The sequence below is a fragment of the Marmota flaviventris genome, chromosome 14, assembly GCF_047511675.1.
Source record: "Marmota flaviventris isolate mMarFla1 chromosome 14, mMarFla1.hap1, whole genome shotgun sequence".
NCBI lineage: Eukaryota > Metazoa > Chordata > Mammalia > Rodentia > Sciuridae > Marmota > Marmota flaviventris.
Window position 1 is genome coordinate 57,998,542 of NC_092511.1, and position 23,768 is coordinate 58,022,309.

General features: G+C 39.3%; 2 protein-coding genes and 1 non-coding gene across 4 annotated transcripts; all 3 read right to left on the reverse strand.

The window, feature by feature from the left end:
- Positions 1–30: 30 nt before the first annotated feature.
- On the reverse strand, positions 31–12,108 carry Snrpg (small nuclear ribonucleoprotein polypeptide G). The gene is made up of 4 exons (XM_027934473.2): positions 11,978–12,108; positions 8,087–8,109; positions 6,975–7,099; positions 31–207 (listed from the first exon to the last, which is right to left on the reverse strand). The coding sequence occupies exons 1-4, from the start codon at positions 12,007–12,009 to the stop codon at positions 157–159; spliced, it is 231 nt and encodes a 76-aa protein (XP_027790274.1). The 5' UTR covers positions 12,010–12,108; the 3' UTR covers positions 31–156.
- Positions 12,109–14,483: 2,375 nt separating this feature from the next.
- Fam136a (family with sequence similarity 136 member A) lies at positions 14,484–17,995 on the reverse strand. Of its 2 annotated transcripts, none has more exons than XM_027934394.2 (3): positions 17,843–17,995; positions 16,777–16,917; positions 14,484–14,688 (listed from the first exon to the last, which is right to left on the reverse strand). In XM_027934394.2, the coding sequence occupies exons 1-3, from the start codon at positions 17,927–17,929 to the stop codon at positions 14,500–14,502; spliced, it is 417 nt and encodes a 138-aa protein (XP_027790195.1). In that variant the 5' UTR covers positions 17,930–17,995; the 3' UTR covers positions 14,484–14,499. The 2 variants fall into 2 exon arrangements, with proteins under 2 accessions (XP_027790195.1, XP_071457787.1); XM_071601686.1 differs by having other exon boundaries at positions 17,835–17,912.
- Positions 17,996–22,902: 4,907 nt separating this feature from the next.
- Trnav-cac (transfer RNA valine (anticodon CAC)) lies at positions 22,903–22,975 on the reverse strand. Its single transcript has one exon. It is a non-coding gene; the product is annotated as a tRNA-Val (tRNA).
- Between the last annotated feature and the right edge of the window lie 793 nt (positions 22,976–23,768).

Below are 23,768 nucleotides of genomic sequence, written 5' to 3' on the forward strand. Positions count from 1 at the left end.
TATGTCTACATTCAAAACATCTGACAAAGCTTTTTGCTATTGAAGTTTATTTAACAAAAAGTTTAATATGAAAGTGTATATGACCCAATTTTCAAGTCACAGTTAAACAGGGCTTCTGGAGGGAGGACATGGATTTCTCTGTTGAACAGCCGTTATTTATACTCGTTCTAAGGCTTCTAACATGATGATACTGTTTCCTCGTATTACCTGGAAAGAGAAAAGTAAATTTCATTCAGTAGATAATTTCTACCAAATCATTAATAGATTCTCCACATTACATATCAGTTTGTGAGACTTTTTTCAAGTCATAGGGCGACCAAATAAATCTTTTAATCCTGACATGAAACAGTATACTAAGTCCTTTGGAAGAGATACATAATTTCTTTTCTTTTGGGGGTGCAGGGGGTACCAGATATTGAACTCAGGGGCACTCAACCAACCACTGAGCCACATCTCCAGCCTTATTTTGTATTTTATTTAGAGAGCGGGTCTTACTGAGTTGCCTTAGCACTTTGTCATTGCTGAGGTTGGTTTTGAACTCATGATCCTATTGTCTCAGCCTCCTGAGCTGCTGAGATTATAGGCGTGTGCCACTGCATCCAGCCAATAATTACTTTTTGAGATGCCAAATCCCCACTGATTCAATTCACCTTTTAAACTTACAGGACTCAAAACATACACAGTCCTGTCCTTCAGATCTAAAAATCAATGGGAAAAACAGGCAAAGAAGGGTATATATGTCAGTACATACATACGTGAAAAAACTTAGGAGGGAATTTGTGCAATATCAGCTGGACCTACTTAGGAAAGTGGGTAGAACTTCGACAGGGTAAATACTCAACAGAATGAGGATGAAGACAAAGTATAAGGGAATAAGGAAAGAGTTTAATTTGAATGTCACAGGAAAGTCATGAAGGAAGGTGGAAACCAAGATACTTGGTATCCAATCTTAAAAGGTCTCAAATGCCAATCTTAAAATGGAGGGCATTTAACTGGCAAACCAATAGTTTGCCAGTTAAAATAAAACTTAATGATTAGAGGAAAGACAATAACAGTCCTGGCAACAACATATGTAAATATGAATGAAGGTGCTTAGAGGCCAGAAGTTAGAAAGGGCCCTAGGAATACAGTGCCTGACTTAGTAAATATGCTATCAATAATGATAAGCGGGGATATTTATGAGAACATAGATGAAATGGTGGTAAGTAAATTCAAGAGGGATAGAAAAACAAGTGGAAATCGGAAGGGACTGGAAATAAGAAATCTCTGATGGACCTATGGATCACGAAGATCTGTAGATCACAGACCAGTGAAGTAGAACTGAAGAATGAAAGGACAGGAGTGGGATGATAAAAAATATGATTATCCAAGTGTTTATTAAAAATAGAGGCATTTTGGGCTGGGGTTCTGGCTCAGTGGCAGAATGTTTGCCTACCATGTACGAGGCACTGGGTTCAATTCTCAGCACCACATATATTAATGAATAAAACAAAGGTCCACTGACAACTTAAAAAAAAAAAAAAGGAGGCATTCTAAGTAAAATTCAAAGTGGAGCCATGCTTGTAGACCACTACCAAAGGTGAAAATAGTTATAAACTTGCTTTTTTCTCCCTTCATTCAGGTAACTTTAATTATACACACACTATGACATTGTCTCCACTGAAATGTAAATTCTAGGAAAGCAGGGACTGTGGTGCACTACCTCTAACATAGGGCAAAATATATGTGAAATAAACAAATGAGCTCTGCACGAGACTGGAAGGGTACACAACAGGTGTGAGACAGTGTCTCAGAGTCTGGGAATTAATAGCAACTAGTATGGTGAAAGACGTCAAAGAATTAAAGAGCGGATTTAAGAGAACAACGCCCTAAAATCGGTAAAGGGGACTAAAGGAATCTGTGACTTTTAGTAAGTCAGGGAGAGAAATGTAGAGAGCTAAACAGTAAGTTTACTTAGTTTTTAAAATTCCTGACTCTTTTTTAATGGTGCTGGGAATAGAACTCAGGGCCTCAAGCGTGCTAGGTTAACTGCTCTACCATGAGCACATCCTTTTTTATCCCCCTTTGACCAACAGATGATGAAAAAAATATTGCAATGATCACAACATGAAAAACAACTAGCTTTCTTCCTTCCCAGTTTTCTCATAAATTTGTCCATGTCTGACACTTCTACCCTAGAAGTGGAAGGTGATAAAGAGGTTATTTTAGAAAACAAAGATTTTCTGATCTGAGAACCTCATCACATAGTATTTAGGAATAGGCTACTTGTTGAACACCTTTGCCCTTCTTCTTTTGCCATATGTTCAAGACTCAATTCTACCAATTAACCAGAAACATCAGATCCAGAATCAATATCCCTCCTTTTGTTAAGTGTTGCTCTGGCTTGCAGCCTCTTCACAGGGCAGTTGTCTAATAAGATGATCCTACAACAGCACAATTCTTACACACACATACACAAACACAAAAACATACATACAAAATTTTAGCAAGAGCTCCTGAACCATGCAGCATCAAAATACACAGAATTTTTACTATATTAAATTTGGGGGACCTGGAGCAAAGTCATCCTATCTTAAGAAAATAAGACAGGTGATACTACCAAGAGCTTTGGAGGAGGAGGGTGTTTCAGAAGAGGATAGTTGACTTATTAGGTAATTATCCTTCTCCCCCTCAGAATGAAAACACATATGCATGAGTATGCGTGCGCGCGCGCGAACACACACACACACACACACACACACACAACCCTTCCCCTCAGAAAACACAATGGGTCACTGACTTGGACAAGATAATGTAACTGTCTCCTTTGTTAAGAATATCTGAGGAAAAAAAAATTTAACCTGTTTCCCTTCTTCCTACTTTAGAAGTCAAAAGTTCACTCCCATTTTTGCATTTTCTTTAAAATGTTTATTTATTAAATATAATTGATGTATTATCATCACTGTGTGAAAGTGATGACTCAGCTAAAGTGATGACTCAGCTAAAAGAATTACTGTCTACTGAGAAAAACTTTTTTTGGTCACATAATATTTGAAGTAAAAGAGCTGACTGCCTAACATAGCAAGTAGGTACTCTTGCTTTTAACCAATTTCTCTGTAAAGAAAATTAAGTCCAGCAAGATTCAGGGGAAAATTGACAGAAAGACCCATGATCCAAGTTTAATTCCTTATATGATAAAATTCTAATGAGCACATGATTATCTGGAAACAAACAAAACCCTTCTCAAATTAGAATCAAAATTTAGATGCCAAAGATGTTTCTGAATCATTTGTTGAGATGCAAAATATAATCTATCCTCTATTAGAATGAAGATTTCCTAACTTTTAAGAAGGGCTAGAAGGAAGCTTGGGAGTATGTATTTTTTATTTTCTGTGGCACTGGGGTGCTCTATCAACAAGCTACACCCCCAGTCCTTTTTTTTTTTTTTTTAAAGAATTTCAATATTTATTATTTTTAGTTTTCAGTGGACAAAACATCTTTGTTTGTATGTGGTGCTGAGGATCGAACCTGGGCCGCACAAATGCCAGGCGAGCGCGCTACCGCTTGAGCCACATCCCCAGCCCAACCCCCCCAATCCTTTTTTAAGAGTCTTACTAAATTAAATTGCCCAGGCTAGCTTCCAACTTGCTATCCTACTGCCTCAGCCTTCAGAGTCACCAGGTCATAACAAGTGTGCACCACTGTGACAGTCTTTTGGTGAGTATTAGAACCTGGTTGTTAATGATTCTGTTACCCAGAGACTCTAATACTGTCTGGGGGAAAAGAGGCTAGGCTACAATAATTGCTGCTCCAGAAATATTAGGAGTCAAATTGGTAAGAAAATAGGTTTTATTCAAAGCCATCTTTGAAGGAAGATAGAAACTTATATGATTTCATATATTGCCTTTTAAATCCTTGAAAATAAGTAGGAGAGGAGCTGTGCAATGAACATATATGCATTTTTAGTTAGCCTGTGCTAGACAGGACTGGGCAGCAAAAGGGGACTGTGGGCAGGCCTCAGCTCTCCTGTTTCTTTGGCACCTGTCAAGCATGGGAGAATTGTAGCCCTTCAGATTTCACTCTCAGCAGGAGGAAGTTCCTAATTTGGGGGTGGTAATGGGGGTGCAAATTCAGTATGTTTTTAGAAAAATTTTTTAGGCATAGATGGACATAATTTTAATTAATTATATTTATGTGGTGCTGAGGTTCGAACCCAGTACCTCACATGTGCTAGGAATTGCTCTACCACTGAGTCACAACCCCAGCCCAAATTCAGTAGTTTTAATTCTACTATATTTTTATTCGACATAAGCTCTAGGGGTATGTGTCTGAAAGGTACAGATCAATTTGCTGGAAAATTTGGGGTGTTGTGCAACCTGTTTTTCAGTCAAGTCTACTGATTTGCTTTTCAAAATGCAATAATGGAAACACATCTGAGATAAGTACTAACATAAACCTCGCAATGACTAAAAAAAAAAAAAACAAGTCATAGCCAAGAGTGGTGGTACATGCCTATAATCTCAGCTGAGTAGGTGGCTGAAGCAGGAAGGCCACAAACTCAAGGCCAGTTTGGGCAAACTGGCAAGGCTCTATCTCAAAAAATAAATTTAAAAAAGCACCAGAGATGTAGCTCAGTGGTAGAGCACTTGTCTAGCCATGTTCAAGACCCTGGGTTCAACCCCCCAGGACCACAATAAAAAAAAAACAAAACAAAAAAAACCCAAAATACAGGCAAATTTGTCAAAACTGGGTCTATCCTTGTCCCTCTAGTGCTCAAACTTTCAGGAAAAAAACAAACATTATATATCCACTGAGCTGGAAATATAGCCCGGGGTCCAATCCCTAGCACAACAGGGAAGAAGTGGGAGGGAAAAAACCCAACCCACCAAGGCTAACCCTTACTATTTCTTGGAGGTCAAATTTCGTTTTTGTTTTGGGGTACTGGGGATTGAACCCAGGGATGTTCTACCACTGAGCCATATCACCAGCCCTTTTTTATTTTAAGACAGGATCTCGCTAAGTTGCTGAGGCTGGCTTTTAACTTGTGATTTGTCTGCCTTAGCCTACTGAGCCCCCTGGGATTACAGATGTGCGCCACAGTGCCCAGCCCTTTTATTTTTAAGATGGGATCTCGCTAAGTTGCTGACATTGGCTTCTAGCTTGTGATCCTTCTGCTCAGTCTTTGGAGTCCGTGGGATTACATGTACATGCAATTGCACTGGGTTCTTTGGAGGTCTTTATATTCACCTTTTACAAGAAATTTAGGCTTTTAGACCAAAAACTATGCAACCCCTAGATGACAAGATAGGGTCAATATTCTAGCATATAGACACAGGCAACAAATTTCTCAATAGGACACCTAAAGCTCAGGACATAATGCTGAGAGTTGGTAAATGGGATGGCGTCAAGTTAAAAAGCCTCTGCACGGCAAAGGAAACAATAATGTGGAGAGAGAACATACACAATGAGAAAAATCTTTGCTAGCTACTCTTCTGACAAAAGATAAGTATCTACAATATATAAAAAACTCAAAACCCCCCCAAACCCCACATAACTCAATTAATAAATGGGCAAATGAATTAAACAGATACTCCTCAAAGAAGAAATACAAATGGCCAATAAATATATGAAAAATGTTCAACATCAGCAATTAGGGAAATGCAAATCAAAACTACACTAAAATTTCATCTCATACCAGTCAGAATGGCAGTCTTCAAGGATACAAACAATAATAAATGCTATTGAGGATGGGAGAAAAAGGAACACTTTTACATCTGTGGTTCGACTGTAAATCAGTATAACCACTATGGAGGTTTCTTAACCAGTATGGAGGTTTCTCAAAAGACTAGGCATGGAACCACCATATGACTTAGCTATACTACTACTTGGTATTTATCCTAAGGAATTAAATCATCATAGAAATACATACCCATATTTATAGCAGCATAATTCACAATAGGCAAATTATGGAACCAGCCTAGGTTTCCATCAACAGATGAATGGATAAAGAAAATGTGGTATGTATACACAATAGAGTTTTACTTAGCCATAAAGAAAAATGAAATCATGTCATTTGCAGGGAAGTTGATGGAACCTGAGACCATTATATTAAGCAAAATAAGCCAAACTCTGAAAGTCAAGGGTTGTGTGTTTTCTCTTATATATGGAAGCAAGAAAGGAAAAGGAAAAGAAAGGTGGTGGAGGTGGGAATCTCATGAAAATCAAAAGATCAGTAGAGGAAAGGGACTACAGAGTAAAAGGGGGAAAGTGCTGGGGGATGATACTGGCCAAAGTACACTGTTATATTGTGTGCATGTACACATATGAAATGAGTCCCATCACTATATACAATTATAATGCACCAATAAAAACAAAACATTCACAAAAACACAACACCAAAACTTTCTTTGGTAGCCACATAACTCTGGGCTAATGAATATAGGAATGTTTACCCTAAAATAAGGGTCTAATTAACACACACACACACACACACACACCCACACCCTTCTTTTCTCCCATGTAAATGGCTGTCATGATTATCCCTTGCAACTTTTACCTCGACTACTTTTAAATTTTGGGTGTGATAAATCAGAAAATTAAAGTTAACTACTTACACAAATAAAATAAAATCTCAAGGTCTATCCCACACCGATTGAATCAGACTCTGCATTTTAATAAGGTGCCTTGGGGATTCATATACATATTCAAGTATTACTTTACTACTTTATTGAAGAACTGACTATAGGTCTCTCTTATAAAGTTAAAAAATGATTTTTAACAGCTATTTCATGCTACAGGACCTTATAAGATTTTGTGTACTTGAAAACTTATTTTCAGGAATGATAAACCAAAAAGGAAATGGGAAGTCTTAACCTTCCCTGATATTTGCCTTTTATGGGGTCAACTACTCTAACTCCAAAATTTACTGTAAGGGAACAAAATACATATTCTAAAGCAAAAATGAAATCTCTAATGGAGGTCTTCTCTTTACTTACCACCATTCCAATATTGTTCTGTTGTCCACTAGTTGCCATTTCCACACATTCATCTATTACAAGATTCATGAAGGGATCAAATCCCCGCAATATTCCTTGGACATGTCTGCCACCATTTAATTTCACTATAAAAAGGGAAAAAGTTTTAATAAAACCATCCATTAACAGCCATTCGTTACTAACCAGGTATGATAAGACACAGGTAGCTGAGATGTTTGACCCCACTATCATTACTATATGTCAAACACTGGCCTAAACATTTTATATTTAATTCTACATTTTAATTTGTAAGAACCCTCAACAGTAATAATATCTTTACTTTATCCAAGGGCACTGGAACTGAAGTTGTAAATTAATAAGCTTCAAGGTTAGTTTGTCACAGCTGAGATTCAATCAAACTAAAGACTGCTTACCTATAAAGCCTAATGCTCTTAATTCCTATGTACTTCAAGTATAGCATGGGTCAGATTTTTATTTTATTTTTTAATATTTTTATTTCTTTATGTGGTGCTGAGGATCGAACCCAGTGTCTCACACTGCTAGGCAGTGCTCTACCCCTGAGCCACAACCCCTTCTCCTTTATTTAGGTTTAACAAATCTGTTTTTCCTATATATTACCAAGAAACAGAGTAAGCGCTCCTTGTCTAAATCCTTTGTGGCTTGTTTAAAAACATTTTTTTTTAGTTAGGTGGACAGAATACCTTTATTTTGTTTATTTATATGTGGTGCTAAGGATCAAACCCAGGGCCCCATAAGAGCTAGGCCAGTGCTCTACGGCTGAGCCACAACCCCAGCCCTGTAGCTTGTTTTAAAACGAAAAAAAGGTTCATGAGTTGAATTTTCAAATATTACAGCACAGAAAATTTCTGTTAATTTTATCAAAGTGAGGAAGGGTTTATATTAAATTATCCAAAAATCTTAAGTGCTATTAGAAATTAGGTAAATAAAGTTGTCTGGTTAGCATTTTGATAAACCTACTTAATGAATGGATGTGAATTAGAGGTTCTGTGTGCTTAAATTTTTATCAAGTGGCTCCAAACACTGGACACTAAAGATACATGTAAAAAGCAACTGAATAATTAAAAAAAAACAAGACAAAGCAATAAACTTACATGATAACTTCTTGTCCATAAATCTGAAAAAAACAAAGGGGTAAAAATTATAACTGTTTCAAAAATTTTAAGCAAAAACAAGCATAAAAGTATGTACAATAATTTGCTGAAATTTATACAATTGGAATAAGAAGTTTAAAATAGTAAAAATCTTATATTATCGTAAAGGGTGATGGATCAAAAGGTTACCTAAATTAGACATGATACAAAATAACAAAATTTGGGATGTTGCAAGACAATAAAACAGAATGTGTAGACTATATTAATCTACATTAAATTGAATCTTAAATGTGAATTTCAAAAGTATTACTGTTGTTTCAATACCATGTTGTTGCTTCACTGACCCAATTTTCAATGACTGGATTTTATAATCAAAACAGAAAAACAAAAATCTGGTTATGTTCTGGTTATTTCCAAAATAGTAATCAAACTATATCCAATTCAATAAGTATTTAATTTTATACCTGAGATAATAAGTAGTATTGTTTTATTTAACCTATTAAGTCCCAAGATTTCAATTTTACAACTTGTTCAATGAAATTGACAGAGGTTCATTAAAATAGGTCAGAACTCTAGAGATTATATTATTACTTAATATCATATTACAATTATATTTTTATCACAATATAACTATGCACTTATTTAAGTAGTTCCACCCCACCTTGGGTAGTCCTGGGAATTGAAGTAGGGGCACTTTACCACTGAGCTACACCCCTAGCCTTTTTTTTTTTTTTTTAATTTTTCTAGTTGTAGACGGACACAATACTTTTTATTTATTTATTTTTATGTGTTGCTGAGGATTGAATCCAGTGCCTCACATGTGCTAGACAAGCACTCTATCACTGAGCCACAACTCCAGCCTGCCCAGCTCTTTTGATTTGAGGTAGGATTTGGCTAAATTGCCCAGGCTGGCCTCTAACTTTTAATCTTCCTGCCTTGGCTTCTCAAGTAGCTGGGAAATTATAGGTATGTACTACCATGCCTGGCTATATCTAAGTTTTATTTTCCCCAGTACTGGAGATTGAACCCAGGGCCTTGTGTATGCTAGGCAAGCTCTCTACCATCAAACTACACCACAGCCCTTATATTTAAATTCTTATAGGTGTTTCACATCTGGGACTTTGGGACAAAATAGGTTAATATTAAAACATTAAGCTTAAGTATTAAGGGCAGTTCTCAACACAAAACAATAATTGTATTCTTTTGAAATTTCTGTTAAATAAGAAAAATCCCATCTCAGTAGGATAGTATGTGAACATTAAGCCATACAGCCAAATCAATTCCTACCACTTTAAGTTAAAGGCCAGAAAATATGAAATTTTGTTCAATTTTTTTGGGGGGAGTGGTGGTGTTACAGGGGATTGCCAGGGTTGTTCTACCACTGAGCTGCCCGATCCCAGCCATTTTTGTTTTTATTTTATTTAATTTAAAAAAACATTTTTTTTTTTTTTTTAGTTGAACATGGACACATACCTTTTACTTTATGTTTATGTGGTACTGAGGATTGAACCTAGTGCCTCACACATGCTAGGCAAGCGCTCTACCACTGCGCTACAACCCCAGCCCCCAGCCCTTTTTATTTTGAGACATGGTCTTAACTTGTGTGGTGTCTCACCCTCCCAAGTAGTTGGTATTACAGGCATGGTACCTGGCCCATTAAAAAGAAAAAAAAAAAAAAACAAAACTTTTTTTTTTTTAAAAAATGGTACTGGGGATTGAGCCCAGGGCCTTGCACATGCTAGGCAAGTACTCTGCTATGCCCCCAGCCCCATTCAATTTTAATGTAAAGGTATCATGGAAGAATTCAAAGATAATAACACATGGGGACTGGCTGTAGGCAGGAATAAATACATTTACAAATAAAAATACATTTATTAAGTATAATGAATAAAATCATACATTTTAGTAGGACCTATGTTTAGCAGCAAATTATAACAAGAGCTTGATTCTTTCTTCTTTTTTTAAAAAAATATTTCTTAGTTATAGATGAACACAATACCTTTATTTATTTATGTGGAGCTGAGAATTATATTGTTTACCACCATTTTATAGATGGGGAACCAAGGCTCAGAAAGTTTAAGTAAATTGCCCAAAGTCACCCAGTTAGTGAGAAAGTGTGTGCAACACAAACGGTTCAATTTGACTGAAGAAAAAGACACTCAAATATCAGTGGTTGTTAAGATTTGATGCTTGGAGTTTAGGTGGAGGGACTCAATGCTAAGATATGAAATCTGGACTTTATTTTGCAGACAGTGGTAAGTTGTTAAAACACAGTCAATCATTGGCAAGACTTATCATGGCAGCAAACTTTAAGATGTGGGAGGGTCAATTAGCTGGGCTAATTGTGACAGCATTAGTGACATTTGGGTTCAGATACTTCTTGGTTGTTGAAGGCCATCCAATATCTTGTGGGATGTTTAGCAGCATCCCCAACCTTGACCCACTAGATGCTGGCAGCACTAAACTCCTCAGCCCTATTTAAGAATCACTGAGAAATGATGAGCTAGGAGAAGAATACAAAAATAGAAGAAAGTATCTGCAGGAAACTAAAGAGAGAAGAAATCTACTCATTTGCAGGAATATCTGATAGGATTTAACAATTCATAACATCTAAGAATGAGAACTAGTTTCATTCTCTGAAATTCTCAAATATTTGTTAAGAAACAGGAAGGAAATCTAAAATTACACATGAGAACAGTCCTTTTGCTAAAAAATAATCACCATTTTACCAGTCTCTGATGAATTCAGATACCTACAAGACTTCATTCATCAGCTCATCAACAAAATAATTTTTATTTTAAATAAACGTTGTCACAAAAATCTCTATTCTTCTTAATGTTGGAACTTATGGTTTAATAATTTTTCTTCTTTTTTGCAGTACTGGGATTGAACCCTAGGCCTCGCATGTTAGGTAAGCACTCCCCAATCTTATCCCCAGCTAATAATTCTTTAACAAATTCAATTAAAATACACACGGATTTGCACACAGTAGTTGCTTTGATAAAAATGTACATTTAAATACAAACGCTTCTTTATGTCTATCTTTTTTTTCAGGACCACTAAAAAACAGATTATACAAAAGGCAGATTATATGGCTGTGCAATCCAATTAACACATGCAGATAAAGAACGATGTATAAATTACTACTTGGTTATAAAGAAGACAAGTACTTCGTAGACAGGACATACGTTAAGTTCAGGCAAAAAGTTTTGCGGAGGTTAAGCTTTAAACCGGGAACTACTTAAAGACATCTATGGTGATTCTACTAGGCGCAGAACAAAACTCCAAAGGACTAGCCTTTTTTGGTTAGAAAAATTAATGTTCTCACACGATTCTAACACCAGAACAGATATAACACCACATTCAAGTTTAACTTAATTACAACAGGGCAAGAATGTATCGAAACAGCACGTGGTACCCTATTCATATGTAGGATTTCTTTCTTTCTTCTTCTTTTTAAAATATTTCTTAGTTGTAGATGGACACAGTACTTTTATTTATTTATGTGGTGCTGAGAATTCGAACCCAGGGCGAGTGTTCTATCACTGAGCTACAACCCCAGCCCTTGTAAGTAGGATTTCTATGTATGAATTACAAATGAACTTAAATTTAAAAAGGAGAAAGAAAAAGGAATGGAATTTCTTAATAAAAGCTCAAAGAAATAGTTATGCATTTTTGTCTTTTCGATTTCCTGGGCTTCCGGCTCGAAAGCCAGACCCTGGTGTGAATCTCGAGGGGCTTCAGGACCGAATAAGAAATGGACAGAAAGGGGCTTGGGCCCCGTTCGGCATACACACGCCAGTCACAATGGCGGGAAATGGAGAAGACTTAAAAGAAACTTGGGGCACGCATGGAAGCGACCCTTTCCGAGCGGACCTCACACATACTCACTTTTTCAGCTCGGGAGGATGAGCCTTGCTCATATTGTCTACTCTTCAAGCTCAAAGATGCTTTGAATCGGAATTGGCGGCCTCCTTCACGCTACCGCGGTAGACTCGGCGTTTTCCGATTGACGTCACCGGCCCGATAGCCAATCGTTTGTCAGTAATTTTTACATCTCACCTCGCGATACTTACAGGAAGTCCAAGCACTTTGGTCAGGCGCCGGTTTCCGGTTGCGTCGTCGGCGATTGGCCTTGACGGGGAGGAGGGGCCTTGATTCTTTCCTTTTTTTAAAGTTGAGGTAAGTCAGGTGTCTGGTTCTGGGTAACCTCGGCCACTGTTACGTTTGTGGATCATGTTGCTTATTTTCCTTATATATGCCGAATGGAAATGAGCTCTGGAAGAGTGGGCCTATGATAGTTCTTTGGCAGGAATTCCTGCTGTGTTCCTAAGCTTCCCGTAACACCCAAATTAGTGATCTAGAAGTAAGGCTGCTGTCTCCAGGAATTTGAACCTAGAGCCTTGGAATGTGGTCCCTATTGATGGCCCAGTAATTTCTTCTTTTTTTTAATTAATATTTTTAGTTGTAGATGAATACAATACCTTTATTTATTTATTTTTTAATGTGGTGCTGGGGATCAAACCTAGTGCTTCATGCATGCTAGGCAAGCGCTCTACCACTGAGTCATAACCCCAGTCCCCAATAATTCTTTTAACACTGCCTCCAGAACTCCATTCAATGTACCACGGACCCAATGTATGAAACGCATAGTGCAGTGTAGATATTCTCTAAGGAAGTATTGATTTTCCACATCAAGTGTATGTCTAAAAAATAGATTCCCATTTGTTTTCTGCTGTTATCCCAAATAGTAAAATCCAGATTAAAGTTAAATGCATTCCTAATGTTCAGTAAAGACAAATTACATCATATATTTGATGTATGATGGTACTCAAAAATCCTAGGCACTGAATTTTCTCTTGGAGGGTAATAACAGTGTAACTTTTCCATCACTTGCTGTTACTGTTGAAACTAGAAACTTGACATGTTTTTTTTAAGTTTCTTTTCTTCATTAATGGATTTCAAGTCATCATGTCCTAGCCTTCCCTTTGTGAATTGGCCCTACATCTGAACATATAATTAATTTCCACTCTTCCATACATCTTAAAATTTCACACATGAGAAGAAACATACTAAGAAAGTGACAATATCACTGTCCAGATACAAAGAAACATCATCACAGGGAGATAATGAAACTATTTATTTTAAAGCCAAACCACTAGGAAAATATATTACAGCCTTGACAGAGCAAACAGACAGGCTATACTATCATTTCAAGTAATAAATTTGTAAAAAAGACAACATGCTCCTTATCCAGAAGTTAAGGTGCCATGCTGGGGCAGGAATACTGCATGTTGCAAAGGCCCCAGGCAAAAATGGTAAACGTTACTGTGTGGGTTGTCCCTCCTTTGCTCTCAAAGTGGGAGTGGGTGTCACAGTTTTTCCTAGCCCAAGCTGTTTACTTTTTAACTTTCCTGTTGCCAGGGGATTATCTCCATAAGGCTCTGTTAATTCAGGGAACTAAATAAGCAATGCTGGATTTAGGCTTTTGTTGCATTCTGTTCTATGAAAAGCTGGTTTTTTTTTCTTCCAAGGACAGTACTTCACAATTCCCTTAGCTAGTGAACAGTCACTGTTTTACTATTTCCAGATACTAGTATATGTATCACAATCAAAATTCCTCTCTTAAAGGGGAAAAGATTATTCTGTCACTTTGCTGCAGAATGCTGGTCTCTGCTTCCCATACTTAATGTGACATTGCCTCTTATGTTTTTGCAGTGGTCTCCCAGCTGAGAGATGCAATAAAAATGTCAAGAAATCCGTATCTTGATGGCCATAAAGGGTATACACAAGGAAGCTTGAAGCTTTCCAAGTTCTTATTCAAACTATTCTCCCTCTCAGATTCACATCTTAAGTCCACTTCATGCCTTGTATATAAAAAACTACCAAATAAAATAAAGATCTGGTAATCTTTTCCCTCTCCTAGATTAGTGATCTCCTGGATTTTGTTTTACAGCTTATGGAAAATGGTATGTTACTTCTGGTAAACAGGAGGTTGGCAACAAACAAAAAACACCTCTTCTCAAACTCTACCAGGTCACTGGCAGTCTGGAAGAACCTGCCATCCTGTAGATACCTGTGTTGTAAGAATCTGGTACCTTAGAGGACTCTGGCTTGGTACAAGGGAGCTTTCTACTGTCAGGATAACCACTTGCCATGTAAAATTTAGGCTCTAAAAGGCTCTCCCATCCTTTCACTCAAATTTTAGCACCATTTTTTTTTTTTTCCCCATTTCATTTTCTTGGATCAAGACACAAAGGAACCAGTGTCCTAGAGTCAAGTGATATATGCCTTAAACTTGCTGCCATCCTTAGTTTCTTCATTCATATAAACTTTGCTTAAGAGACTAAAAATTCCCAATCCTTTTAAAATAGATTCCTGCTCTGAGCCCCAATGGTCACTGGCAAGAACTTTTATTTCCCAATGGATGAGAGAGACTCTTTCATCTTCTTGGTCATAGTTGGGATGAGTTGCATGTGGTCATCCACACACTTGGTCACACAACTGTCCAGTTGCCGCTTCACCTGAAGCTCTTTATTCCCAGCATCTATTGAATCTTTGGCTTTGTCGTTGCAATGCATGGTACACCGGGCCAGGCGGTCCTAAAGCAAGAAGGAAGAGAAGGCTGAGAGGCTGGGTTCCATTTACTAAGTGCTCATCATGTGCTAGTCTTGGCATTCATATCTGGGTCAGTTAAAGGGATACGAAGTTCAATTAATTAAGATTGTCTTGGGTGAAACAGAAGGTCACACCAGGAAGATCCAGACAAACATTACTAGAAAGAAGGGGAACAAGAGGATAAATTATGTGGAAACCGCTGTACTATCTTGAAACATCTTGATTCTTTATTGTCTGTTTTTGTGACAGAGGAACACTCAATTCAATTCAAATATTTATTGAGGGCCAGTCATTTTTCTAATGTTGTAGAATATAGCAATGAGTAAACAGATACAAGTTCTTGCCCCCATGGAACTTGCAGTTCAGTGAGGGGAGAGACCAACAAAATCAGTAAGTGGACCTGTTGAGGAAACCATTGGACATATGAATCTGGAGTTCAGGAGTGAGGTCTGGTCCTGAGATGTGAATGTAGGAGTTATCCGATACAGATGATACTACAACAATGAGACCAGACAAGTAATTAGAAAAAAATTAGAAAAAGAGACAGGGTTCCAGTATAGCCTGGGCATTTCCAACGCTCAAGAGATTGGAAAGGAAAGTGCCAGCAAAGGAGGCCAAGAAAGAGGGAAAGGGAGAGAGGTGCTCTGATGGCCAAAGGATAAAGTGCTTCAGAGAGGTGAGGGAGTCACTGCATAATGATGCAGATAGGTTGATTAAGATGAGGACTGCACAATGATCATTGGATTTATCCCCAAGGAGGTGCACTCAAACTGCAAGAGCAGTTCTGGTACAGTGGAAGGTGGAAGTCTGCCTGAATCAAGACTACAAAGAGAATGGAAGGAGAAAGTTATATAGTAATCCAAGAACCAAGTTTTCAAAGACCTCATCTATAAAATTAACTGTCAAATGAACAAAGAAATCCTTTGGAGGGTTTTCCATGATCTTGGAGAAATTATCCCTTCATAATGGCAGTAATTTTGAAGAGTTTTTGTATAGCACAATTGTAAAAAATGTACCATACATAAACTAATTTATTTTGAGAGGTGGTGGTGGTGGGGTCTCTCACTATATTGGCCCTGGCTGGGTTTGAACTCCTTCCTGGGTTCAAGTGATCCTCCCACCTCCCTCACCTTTCTTAGTAGCAGGGACTATAGGCATGTGCCATCATGCTTGATTAGGTGTGATTCTTTTTCCTGTGAATGGACTCTCAGGCTATGAGAGACTGGTTCAGAAGAGGGCTCTAAATATACATGGAAGAAGGGAATAAAATGAAAAGGTAAAAGGCAGTTCTCTTAGGAATGTCAGGGGGCGTTTCTGAGCCAGGCATCAGTCAACAAAAATGCTTCATATAAATGACCACTCCCAGTGACACCAGAACTGCCCCTTGGGTGAGGCAAGCAGGGGTAGTCTTGGGTGGGTCTTGTAAGTTCACAAAATAAATGCAGGGTTTTCCTCTAATCGTGTACCTTTAAAGACTGTCTTATTCTACTTTCCTGGGAATTCTATCTTAAAAATGGATCAACATACGTTTTAGAAGATTTTATACTACATAGCATACACAGTATCTGTACGTGTCTAAATCACTCCAAACTTTACAACAAAAAGTATAAGGGCTTTTGGTCATAAACTCCCCTGGCAACTCCTTATTTTTTTTGTCCTGAAGATTTACCCAGGGGCCCTTAACCCACTGAGCCATATCCCCAGTCCTTTTTTATTTTGAGACAGTGTCTTCTTAAGTTGCTTAGGTCCTTGCTAAATTGCTGAGGCTGGCTTTGAAATTGTGATCCTCCTGCCTCAGCCTCCTGAGCTGCTGGGATTGCAGGCTTGTGCCACCACACCAGGTCTGGTAATTCCTTTTTACATCATTGTTTTATGGAAAAAGATAGTTCAATTTAATACTCAACTTTCAGGATCTTTTCAAAATTTCAAACCCTGGGAAGATTGATTAGCCATAGGACTATTACAAATTTAAACGGAAATAAGACACTAAAGCCAAAAGCTCTGAACAAACACTTGTTATCTCCTGCAGAGTACATCAAGGACTAGACACCTCTATTTGGGGTATTCCTCACCTGGAACTTCTCCAACTCACTGGTCACCAAGGCCTGGGCTTGAGCCAGAGGTGCATGGCAACGCTCAATGCACTGGTGTACTTGCTGCATGGAAGCCTGGCTGTCCTCACAGCAGCTGGCGCTGCACCGGAACATGAGGCCCTGGGGAGAGAGGACAGAGCCTGGTCAGGTAGAAAAGCTTCAGAGGGACAGAGATGATCAAGGAGTAATACAAGGCTTAGGAGGTTACATGTGTATTTACATGTCCCTCTTAACCTGCTTTTACCTTCCATTAGAATAGATATCAGGACCTTAAAACAACGACCAAGAAAATTATCCTGTGCTTAGTACAGTGTTTCATGGCATTCTTATGGCTAGCTCATTGGTACCTGTTGGTACCAATGGCTGAGTGGATAGGGAAGAACTGGACAGGTGAAACCAGGTAGCCCACAGGTACAGAGGTCGGCAACCTAGTAATCTTACTTCCACCAAATGGCATTCGACCAATTAATCCTTGACTCAAGGGACAGTATAAAGGAAACCCACAATCCGGTGAGGGAGGCGGGACGAACAACCACAAAACATTTAGGGGGGGTCAAAGCAGAACAGTACACAAACTAGCGTTGTGTGATGCAAGGTTCGGGGCAACAGAACCGGGCATGACCTGGCTATTGGGGAGACAGGGAGATTTTTTTCTACTTGACCTTCCATCCTGGCCGTGTCCTTTCTAGGTCTCGGGCTGTTCACCTGCGTAAGGGGCCGAGCCAGAGAGGATGGGCGGAGGGGCGGGACGAACGCCCCACACCCAAGCCTTCTAACTCTGGCCGGTGGAACCCTCTCACCCAGGTCGAACTGGGTGGACAACGGCCTAGCGCGTGGCCGGGCCAAGGATTTCACCCGATAAACCTAAGCTCCAGAAGCCCTGCCTGAGGGCGAGGCGGGCTGAAGGACGCCACGGTCACCCCAGAGGCGCCCAGACCCGGTCTGCAGGGATGGGACAGCGGTGCCGGGCATAGAGCAACAGCTGAGGGAGTCTGGGAATCAGACCGCGGGAAAGGGGACCTCAGTTCGGCCCCCACCTTGTTACCTGCATCTTCCGGATGTTCTCCCTCTCCACACTCTTCACCATGGAGTCCACCGCCTCCTGCACCCGGAGCTGCTGCACCTCCGCCATGGCGACCCCGCGCAACGCCGCGCCGGCGCCCACATGGACTCAGCGCAGGTTCCGCCCCCCGCCGCCGCGTCCCGGCTCTCCGGCCCGCCCTCCCCAGGCCCGTGCTGCCCCCTGGCGTCCAAAGGGAGCAACTGCACACCAGCGTTTGCGCACGCCGCACAGTCCCTGGTCCGCCTCCCGCAGGCTCGCGCTCAGCCAGCCACCTGCAACCGCGGGGATGTGCGCCCGCCGCGCTGCGGCTGGTTGCCCACCTGCCTCCCCTTTTTTTTCTCTCCTCCATTACTTCTTCTTCCGTTCCATCCTTAAAATTCTTAAAAAAAAAAAAAAAAGTGGAATTAACATACAAACACCCAGATCTTAGGTGTACAACTTGATGAGTTTTAACAAGCCGTATCCATTGCCAAACTCCGCTCTGTTACTATAGATTACATTTTTCCCATTCTAAAGCTTCATGTGCATGTGATTATTGAGCATATACTCATTGTGTCTAGCTTTTTTTTTTTCCCCATTTAGCATAATGCTTTTGAAGTAGAACCATGTTTTTGGTTCCTTTTTTGCTGCCGAGGAGTATCACTTTGAATGGGCAACTACACTTTATCCTTTCCCTTGTTGGAAGGCATTTTTGTCTTGTCCATTTATTAGCTATTATGAATAAAGCAGTCACTAGGAACATCTCTTAGCAAGTCTTTTGCAAGACACAGAATTTCTTTAATCTTGGGTAAATATCTAGAAGTGAAATTAGGTAAATGTGTGTGTGTGTGTGTGTGTGTGTGTGTATGTATATATATATATATATATATATATATATATATATATATATATATATATAAAATAAAAAATTAGCATCAAGGGCAGGGCGGGGGGTACAGATATCCAATCAGTGTTGAAGCATGTATGTGAAAGCAACAGGAGGCTGTTTTTGAACTCTGGAGTGGTTCTATCTAGCATGCCCCACTGGCCCCCCGCCCCCTCATCTTTACTATCCTAAACGTTCATTTATCAAACACATTGTGGGCACTGTGCTAGGTAGGATCTTGGGTGCAGAAGGTAGCATCAGTGGAGAAGGGGAAGTTGACAGTTGCAGGTAGTATTGGAATAACAGTGCTATAGGAGATGGCCCCACGGGCAAGAAGGAAATGAACGCCCAGGTGCCCCAGGAAAGCCTTTGCATTCAATCTGATTGAATTGAGGAGCGGGCCTTCGCTGGGCATACAAGAGTCTCGGAGGCCAGGCTCCGTAGGCTGTCATGAGCAAAACAGAGAGCAAACCAGATTGAAGCCTTGGGGAAGTGCCTGGAGCGGGGAAGGAGACTAGCGGGTGAGTGGGACACAAAGGAAATGAGGTCCTATGGGTGGAATTCAGGCATTTGCTGCCATTGGACACTAGATGGCAGGGCAACTCTGGTTAGAGGGCAGTGGGCATCTGGACTCCAACCATGATCCTTTCAAGGAAATTGTTCTTGCCCACACCGTGGCGCGCGCCCTGTAATCCCATCAGCTCTGGAGGCTGAGGCAGGAGGATGGAGAGTTCAAAGCCAGCGTTAGCAAAAGCGAGATGCCAAGCAACTCAGTGAGACCTGTCTCTAAATAAAATACAAAACAGGGTTGGAGATGTGGCTCAGTGGTCAAGTGCCCCTGAGTTCAATCCCCAGTCCCCTCTCCTCCCCCAAAAGAAAGTTGTTCTTGGACTGGGGTGTAGCGCAGTACTTACCTCCGGCGGCCGAAGTCTTTGGTTTGATTTTCTAGCATCAATAAAGAAAAGACCATCATCCCAAAGTTGTTCTTTTGTCATCAGACCCACGTGCCAATGAACCCCCTGGAAATCCATGTTTCAGGGTCCATGACATTCTTTCCACTTAAAATCAGGCTACAGACTGCTCCCAGCAGCAGCTGGAACCCAGATGATGCTAGTGGCCAGGTGTTGTTTTAAGTTTTTTTTTTTTAATGGATTATCTGATTTAATTTCCACAACAATTCTCTGGGATGGTTACTTTGTTATGCACTTTCCCCCACTCAGGGGCAGAAATCCCAGGCCTAAGAGGTGAAGTCACTTGCCAAAGGTTGCAAGCTAGACAACCAACCCTGATGGGCTGACATCCATTTCTTACTGTAGAAGTAAGAAATCTCTTTTGTCCAGGCCTGAGAGGCTGTTGTAAACAGAACAATTCCAACAAGCTTTGAAGTTTTGGAGAAGTGGCTGGAATAGGAATCTCAATGTATATTAAGTTATAAATCCCATGGAAAGTTCTTTCTTTCTTCTTTAGGGCATAGTCTAAAACTTTGCCCCCGTATTCCTAAAATGTCAGACTAAATATTTCTGGCAACTTCTAGGTGTAGGAGCCCAGTTAATTATACTAAAATGAGTTAAAAAGTCTTCCAGTAATATGTCTTTGTCAGTTTATGCAAACTAGTATATGCAAAATGAATGGCTTTTTAAAAATGTAATTTTTATTGTTGTTGTTTATTTTTTATATGGTGATGGGGATTGAACTCAGGGCCTCACGCATGCCAGGAGGCACTTTACCACTGAGCTATCTCCCCAGCCCCCAAATAAATGGCTCTTTAGTTTTTATGAAAAGTGATTCCTGACTTCCAGTTGGCTTTGGACATCAATGGGAAGCATGGTGAAAGCAGAGTTTAATCTCATGTTAGGAAGCTCAGATACCTGATTGTATTTATTATACTGGTGCTCTGGGAATAGATAATGAGGTTTCAGGATTATCTGGCTCTAGCCTTGACTGACTCACTGGAAGCAAGTCTGAGTTCTTTTAGGATCTGGGGTGCTTAGTTATGTAGTCTTGATTTCTTTCTGATCTCTACTGCACTTCTGATCTCCACTGAACTCAGGTCTTTGGGGGAGGCCCAACAGTGGCAGATCTGCTGGAGTGTCACTCCAGCAGAGACAATGGCCCTAGATGGATCAGGGCTCTTCCCTATTATATTTAGGATGTGGGTGGGACAAATGGGGACCTGAAGAGCTGGGATGAGGGGAGGAGTGAATTTTGCTCATTGCTGCCACATTTTCTAATCCTCAGGTTAGTAGTGGGTGACAGCCAAAGAACTAGCTATAGCCAACTCTGGTTGAAGAATTCTGGATGAACATTTATGGATCAAAGAGATCATTTAATGAGCATTTCTTATGTTATCATTTTCAAATTATGATACTCCTTGGTAGATTAGGAAGCCTTGCTGGGGAAAATACAACACTCACCCAAAGGACAGTATTTTCTGCAGAACAAGGTATTCAACCTTTTAGAAGCCTAAAGTATTAAAATACATTTGAAACTTTCAATGGTTATTTTATGTTTATTTTATAAAAATAAATAAAGCAAATGTTTTGTGATATATCATACCACATAAAAGTCTCTTGAATCTATGCACATCTCTCTAGCCTACTATTTACCACCCTAAAGTTTTCATTATTATTATTTGCTTGGGCTGCTATAATTGGCCATGCTTAAGTTTTTGCATATCTTCCAATTGAGTCATCTTTTATTTGGCCTGTAGAATATATTTATATAGTCTTATTGGGCTGGGGATGTGGCTCAAGCGGTAGTGCGCTCACCTGGCATGCGTGCGGCCTGGGTTCGATCCTCAGCACCACATACAAAGATGTTGTGTCCGCCAAAAACTAAAAAATAAATATTAAAAAATTCTCTCTCTCTCTCTCTCTCTCTCTCTCTCTCTCTCTCTCTCACCTCTCTCTCTCTATCTTAAAAAAGTATTAAAATACATTTGAAACTCTCAATGGTTATTTTATGTTTATTTTATAAAAATAAATAAAGCAAATATTTTGTGATATATCATACCACATAAAAGTCTCTTGAATCTATGTACATCTCTTTAGCCTACTATTTACCACCCTAAAGTTTTCATTATTATTATTTGCTTGGGCTGCTATAATTTGCCATGCTTAAGTTTTTGTATATCTTCCAATTGAGTCATCTTTTATTTGGCCTGTAGAATATATTTATATAGTCTTATAATGAGCTCTTTGTCAATTGAAAGTGTCACAAATATCTTTTCTATTGTATGACTTGCCTTTTCACTTTTTAAATAACATGAATTGATGAAAGAAATCTTAATTTAAGTGTAGTCCTAGTTGTAATTTTCGCCTTCATTGGTCATTCTTTTTGCATTTTGTTAAAAAATTTGTGAACTGCAAGACATTAATGCATTCTTAAGATGCTAAAAATTGTATTTGTTTATTTTTATTCAGTCTTTTACCTTTTTAGTATATGCATTCTAATTCTATAAATGTCTCTTAATACTGCTTTAGCTATTGCCACGTTTCAATGTGTAGTATTTTTTTCAAATATTTTCTAATTTCCATTACAAATTCTTCGATCCATAGGTTATTTAGAAAAGTATTTTTTAATTTCCAAACAGATGGGTAATTTTTAGGTAATTTTTTTGTGATTTGATTATGGTCAGCAAACTACTCTGTATAATTTTGGTCTTTTGATTTGTTGAAACTTGCTTTATGGTATCAGAGAAGTCTTTTCTGATTGGCTCCCTTCCATCATGTATGCTTCTCTGTCATGTATTTTCTTAGCACCTTGTACTGTGACAGTACCTGTCACTACAGCTCATTACTTGTCCCAGATTTTTCTTTGATAGATTAAGCACTCAAAGAGAACAGGGACCATGTGTGTTTTTCATTGCTGTTTCCAATTTCTTTGCTTAGTGTCTGGCACATACTAACTCTTTAGTAAAGATTTGTTTAATGACTGAATAAACTAATTAATTTCATTAAAAAGTAATTAATCAAGTTACTAAAAATAATTGGAAACCAGAGAAAAGCAACAATAAATAGATAAAAGTGTAAAAATCCATACTACCCTACTATTTTACTTTTTTTGCAGTGCTGGACATTGAATCCAGGTTTTTTGTGAGGGGGTGGGTACTGGGGATTAAATTCAGGGACACTCAACCACTGAGCTATATCCCCAGCCCTATTTTTTTTTTTTTTTTTTGTGGTGCTGGGGATTGAACCCAGGGCCTTGTGCATGTGAGGCAAGCACTCTACCAACTGAGCTATATCCCAGCCTTAGTGTCTCACTTTTGATGAGGCTGGCTTTTAATTCTCTATCCTCCTACCTTAGCCTCCCGAGAGCTTCTGGGATGATAGGCATATGCCACTGTACCCAGTCATTTATTTATTTTTAGTCTGACTTCAAGATACACACAAGGCATTCACTGCCAGGTGTAGGAGGGACATAATACAATGATAACAGTTAAATCTTTCAGTTAATTCTTTGTATTTTATTTAGAGACAGGATCTCACTGAGTTGCTTAGTGCCTCACTTTTGCTGAGGCTGGCTTTGACCTCTCAATCCTCCTGCCTCAGCCTCCTGAGCTGGTGGGATTATAGGCGTCTGCCATTGTGCTGGGCCAGGTTTTTTTTTTTTATAATATTGTTTTTAGTTCTAGATGGACTCTCAATGTCTTTATTTATTTTTATGTGGTGCTGAGGATCGAACCCAGTGCTTCACACATGCAATGCAAGCACTTTGCCACTGAGCTATAGTCCCAGCCCCTGTTTTTGTTTTTGTGTTTTGGACCAGAGATTGAACCCAGGGACATTTAACCAATGAGTGACATTCCAGCCCTTTTTATTTTTTATTTTGAGACAGGGTCTTGCTAACTTGCTTAGGGACTTGCTAAATTTCTGAGGCTGGCTTTGAACTTGCAATCCTGGTATCAGAGAAGTCTTTTCTGATTGGCTCCCTTCCATCATGTATGCTTCTGTCTCATGTATCTTCTTAGCACCTTCTACCCTGTCAGCTTCCCAAGCAATTGGGATTACAGGCATATGCCACTACGCCCGGCCTACTATG